General features: G+C 38.3%; 1 protein-coding gene across 1 annotated transcript in view; it reads left to right on the top strand.

Moving 5' to 3' along the window:
* The window catches only part of unc13b (unc-13 homolog B (C. elegans)), a 148,154-nt gene extending 146,239 nt beyond the window's left edge, over positions 1–1,915 (top strand). Inside the window, exon 38 of the mRNA XM_015390447.1 lies at positions 663–1,915. Within this exon, the coding sequence (XP_015245933.1) occupies positions 663–948 (286 nt within the window). The 3' untranslated portion in view covers positions 949–1,915. The remainder of the gene's footprint in view (positions 1–662) is intronic.
* The last annotated feature ends 4,152 nt before the right edge of the window (positions 1,916–6,067 follow it).

The raw sequence follows: 6,067 nt of genomic DNA, 5'->3' as shown, positions 1-6,067 counted from the left end.
AATTTAGTGCTACTTGGTCCCAATGGAATTTCCCATTGGGAACCTACTAGCACTAAGTTGCTAACTGGTTAGCAATTTAGTGCTACTTGGTCCCAATGGAATTTCCCATTGGGAACCTACTAGCACTAAGTTGCTAACTGGTTAGCAATTTAGTGCTACTTGGTCCCAATGGAATTTCCCATTGGGAACCTACTAGCACTAAGTTGCTAACTGGTTAGCAAGATGCTTCCAAGACACCGGCCACAACCAAATAGCTTACGAACCTTCCGCTACAACAATCCCGCCCCCTTATTAAACGACCAATCACATTCACTTTATTCAGTCGTGTAATTTTGGAAATGCAACGGTTGGAACAGCCATTTCCTTATCACTTTAAGAAGGAAAAAAACTTTTCATCTGTCAATATTCTCTATCCAGAACTCCTCAATTGGAAAAGTTGAAGTTTCACCTGGTTTAATGTCATAAAAAGACTTCTTTAAAGAACTTTTGGTTATGAGATTATTAATAGATTAATCTAAAAAAATAATCGACAGATTAACCGATTCACAAAATAATTAGTTTCAGCCCTACTCCATAAAATAAACAGTGTGAGGGATTTTATTTTTTAATTTTTTGAACAGCCATAAACTCTTAAACCTTTTGCTTCTGTTCTTCCTCCGCAGCGTTCTGGGGAACCAGGACGGCTTCGAGTGCTACGAGGTTCAAGCCTGCGTCAAAGACTACTGCTTCGGCCGCGCGGACAGCGTGGTGGGCCTGGCCGTGGTTCAGCTGAGGGACATCATGGAGAAGGGAAACTGTGCCTGCTGGTGCCCCCTGGGGCAGCGCATCTACATGGACGACACGGGCCTCACCGCCATGCGGATCCTCTCCCAGCGCTCCAACGACGACGTGGCGAAGGAGTTCGTTCGGCTCAAGTCGGAGACGCGGTCGGCGGAGGAGGGAAGATGAGAGTGTTCTTCACCTCCTAACCCTCGTCTTCGTCAGCTGATGGGACGCAGCACGTCACAGGGCCAAATGACACCCCATCCACCCCAAGTGTTCTTGTGCAATAACCCCCCACCCCACCCTCCCTGAGGTTCAAGCCTTTCGCTCTGAAAGCTGTGAATGTTGATCTTTCTGCAGCTCCTCTGGCTGAAAACAGAAAGAAAATCCCTGTTTTTAATAACTGGAAGCTGAAGGTTTTACATCCTCATCAATCATTTCGCTTATTTTAGCAGATTAAAACAGATTATGACAGTCTGAGCGGCTAAATGTGTGCCTTGGATTAAATCTGTCTTCGTCCTGTTTGGACATTTTTGTTTCAGGCCCCGTGGCCTCATGTTTCCTGTTTTACACTGCCGCCATTTTATTTATTTTTTATATCTATTTATTTCCTTTTAGAAGACTTTGATTTCTGCTGGGAAATGATTTGTTTTTTTTACTTTTTTCCTCTCATGTTTGGACCCCGTTTGCACAGCGGCTCTGGGGAAAAAGCTGCAGTTTTGTTACAGATTAAATTGCACAACCGGACCTGAGTAAAGTTATTTACATTCATCTGTTTAAAAATACTATATAGTTTACATTTCACCCCCTTGCCCATTTATTTCTCTCTTAATTGCCTTAATTAAAAAAAAACTATTTTTTATTTATTATTTAATGTTTATTCTTAATTTCTTAATAATCTTAAATGAATTTCCCCAGATTGATGTCAAATTAGTTGAATTTCCTGAATGTTTTGTATTTTTTATTCCAGTAATTGGATGTAATCTGGGTTTTTGTGGAAATCTGTCCGTTTGGGTCTCATTTCCCGTTTTATTTATTTAGTCTTAAATGCTCCTTTTATGTTTTAAAGTGATTTTTCTGGATGTTTCTTTGCTTCTTGAAGTGACACACTGCAAAATCTAAAAATGAGTAAAAATGTCTTAAATTAAGTGTATTTACCCTGGAATGAGTATTTTTACTCTTTAAATAAGATAATTAGATAATATGCACTTGAAATAAGACAATGCAATTGTATTTTCTTATTTTAAATGTAAATTGTCTTGTTCCATTGGCAAAATGTCTCTTTTATCTCCTCAATTCAAGAACAAATGCACTAATTTTAAGAAGAAATTACTTACCTAGATTTTGTTTTTTTCCAGTGCAGCAGCCTTTTGATGGATAAAAACTGTCTCTTCTTCCTTAAAATAACGGATTCAGCCTCTTCTTTCTTCTATCTGAAGGACTCAATGTTTTTGGTGAATGAAAACAAATGTTTTTCTTGTGGAACACACTTTCCTTGTGCCAATTCAACTGTTCACTCGTTTTGTTTTTGTAATTATTGCATATTAATTTCTAACTTTTGAGGCATAAGATCAGTCAGTACTCATTAAGCACAGCGTTTCTCTTTGGAATCTCTCTTCTATCGATATTTGTCTCACCATGTAAGCTTTCCGGTTAAACGTTTTGTATAAAGTATTTAAGACATTTGTGTAAATCTCTGTTCTTTTTGCCTCACATTTGTATCATAAGTATCGTTTTTCCAACGCTTTACAAGAGGAAAAAGGCTAAATTTACATCTAAAACCAGTTCAGGCTGGATTCCAATCAGCCCACTCTTTACCAGACAAAGCTACCATACATCAGGTCTCTATAAGTTGAAATTTAGTGTATTTAGAAACATATTGTGTTTTGAAAATTAAGAAATTCATGTATGCATCTTTTTTTACCACACTTTCCTTCCACGCAACTCTCTCCCCATAACTTATCTGGAAACAGCCAGTTTATTTAGCAGTGATATCTTGGACTAATACTGAGGTTAGGATATAATTTTTCAATTAGTCTTCCATAAAAATCCTAAAAACAAAAAAATTGTATTTTGCAAGCTATTTATAATATAATTAAGGAAAAACACATTTCTGAACTAATCATTACTCAATGTGAAATTTTTAAATGATTAAATTAGTGTAATTGTTTTTCAGCCCCACCGTTTTCAGATATTTTAACAGGTATTCATTAAATATTTAGTTAATCTTACATGATTTATTTTTATTTGATATGTAACAATTATTGTTCTTAAAGAGCAAAAGGATTATTTTACTGCATGTCCCACAAGCACTGAAAAAAATCCCACAAAGTTTCTGCTTGAGGTAAAGTTTTTTTTATTTAAAAGAAAGAAAACTAATCTAGATCTGCTGACATAGATCTGTAGTGTTTGAAACCAGGTTGGAGGTTTCTTCCTGTTAAAAGGGAGTTTTTCCTCCCCACTGTCGCTACAAGCATGCTTGGTGTCAGGGATTGCCTTCAATGAGTTGATGTAATCAGATGGTTTTCCTTAGATAATAAACTTTGAATCAATTTGACTGTATGATGTAGTGAACTGCATGGAACACGAAGCAGCCAGCTTGCTTGGACTTGGCAATGAATCACGGAATACCAAAGGCTACGTAGGATACACCAGACACATCCTTCAAAGCAGGCAAAAAGAAGGATGCATTTGCTGCTGCATAACAAGGAGTCTTGCAATCCGAACAGACCTCGACGGGGCGCTATGACGTAATCAAGCGACGAATCTGGACCCAGCTGCTGAATTTGAACTCAGCAAATAGGGGAGCTCTGACGTGACAGGAACTGTCGCCACAGTCGTGGTTGGCTGATTGACAGGTTGAGTCGCAGAAGTGAAGTCCCTTAAAGCAAACTTAACAAGAGAAGCGGGAGGTGAAAACATTTGTACCTGATCAGCAGAATATCAAATTTAATCAGCAGTCCAAAAACAGATGCAGACGGTTCACTCAGTCTTTTCCCAGGACCTGGTTTAGCTTTAAAGCTTGGCTAACTGCCTGTAGCGAGGCTGAGGCTTTATTCTGCTTTACCTGCCTCCTTTTTCAAACATCAGGAACTGATCCAGCATAGATAAAAACAAGCAGGACTGATTTAAAGTACTTTTTTAGAAAAGACAAAGAAGCATAAACAATCTCAGTTCAGTTCAGCAGCTTTTATTTGTCCCAGCATGGGCAATTTTTTTGCAGTAGTAGTACACCTTTCACACACACGTTCACACATAGAAACACATAAAATATATTAAAAAGATCAAATTAAGGTGGATAAATAAATATGTGCAGTGCAGAGGATGAATAAAAGCGTAGGCCTATATGCATGCAACGTATGACTATTGTTTATATGAATAAACAATATTGGACCATGCAAAGATTTACCTTCACAAAGCCTCGGAAGGGCAGAATTTATGTACAAAAAGTAAACCTGTACATAGAATTATGTTTTGTTTTTATAAAGTGTTTTTTTAATGTTTTTTGTTGATGACACTCATATTTATATACTGGTTTAATAACTTAGTAGACGTTGGATTGGTTTTTGGTATACGTCTATTTTGTATTTATACCCCCCCTGGAAGAAACTCCACCAGCCGCCGCTGTTTATAGTTGAAAACAGACATTTGCAACAGCTTTTTTTTACATTTATTCAAAAATATTTAAAGAAATTTGATTTAAAAAAAAAACCTATATAACTTTACTGACTAGTTTCTATGTACTTCTGAGACCAGATCAGACTAGCCTGAAATGACATAAGAACCAAAGGTCCATAAGCATAAAGAACAAGCCAAGAGGTCAGATGAGCATGAACTTACATTGGGGAGGCCTCTGGTTATTGAATCTGCACACTTAACATCTTTAAAATATTCATGGAGAGTGGTTTATATGCAGTGATGGGAGTAACGGCGTTACTAACGCTGCTACCTTTTTTAGTAACGAGTAATCAAAATTATTACTCTTACTGTAACTATAACGCAGTTACAATTGCCGACACCCCGTTAGCTACTGCACGTTACTCAGGTCGCACAATTAACCTTTTTTCATGAGAGGACTTGTGTGCGCGTCGTGATATGGAAGGCCGACTGGTTTAAAAACACGCACATTTTCACGCGCAAACAACACGTGATTAACGCGTTGTTTACACGTTGTCAACGCGTTGTCTTCACCTTTTAATCGGCCACACATAGTTAACACGTTGAGAGTGCGTAAACAACGAGCAAACAACGTGTTAACCACGTGTTGTTTGCGCGTGAAAATTTGCGAGTTTTTAAACCAGTCGGCCTTCCATACATACCGACACAATGCACGTTTTTTTTAACGTGCGTCTTGTGGTACTATCATGACGCGCATATAAGGCGGCGCTTGTTGGTAAAAGACGGCGTAAAAAGTGGCGAAATCTCGGGAGAACGCGCGTTTTTTGCGGGTTAATTTCAATCTTAACGCGATAATTCAATGCGAAAAGTGGCCTTCTTGGCTTGCCAGACATCTCCGCACAGTGCGGCGGTCGATTCATTGCGCAGGCGACAGGAAACGCGCATGCTCGCTAAAGGCGCGTAACAGCCGCCCTGTGCTCGCGCCACAGGGGAACTACAGAGAGCGTGAACGATCATTAGCCTATATGGATGGATGGATGGAATAGATAGATACAGTGGCGGTTCTAGACCAAATGTACCAGGGGGGCCAGGAGGGGGTCAGCGTGTTTTCATGGGGGCCCAGAAAAGCATGAAATAAAAAACAGGATAGCTGTATGAAGTGAGACTTTTATTCAATTAAGTTTCATTAAAATTCTAAACGTCTTTTTAGGTGAATATACATTCAGAATTTGGGAATTTTACATATTTATGACTTAATTTAAGTTGAAATTACAGTCTGTAAAATCTGAATTAGAATTTAAGAAAAACTGTTAAATTCAGCTGTAAAAGATTTGACTATGTTATTAATTTGTTTTGAAAAAAACATTTATCAGATGAAAACTGGGATCATATCTCAATACCACTAAAGCTATCACCTGATTGTTTTTAAAATAGTTATAATTTGTAAAGAAAAAAATGAAATAGATCCAAAGGAACTATCAGTAACCATGCCAGTTGCAGGGCATACCATCTTTAGAATTTCTTTGAGTATTATGTTTTCAGTACAGGGGCCATAACAGGGGCCAGGACATTAGCTACAGGGGCCCTGGCCCCCGTACGCCCCCGTCTAGAACCGCCCATGGATAGATAGATATAGCTACATGTTGCAGTATCTATAACAACCCAAACACAGGATTTCAGAATTAGA

The sequence above is a fragment of the Cyprinodon variegatus genome, unplaced genomic scaffold, assembly GCF_000732505.1.
Source record: "Cyprinodon variegatus isolate N-32 unplaced genomic scaffold, C_variegatus-1.0 Scaffold500, whole genome shotgun sequence".
In the NCBI taxonomy this organism is placed as follows: domain Eukaryota; kingdom Metazoa; phylum Chordata; class Actinopteri; order Cyprinodontiformes; family Cyprinodontidae; genus Cyprinodon; species Cyprinodon variegatus.
This window is presented reverse-complemented; position numbering and strand designations above follow the sequence as displayed.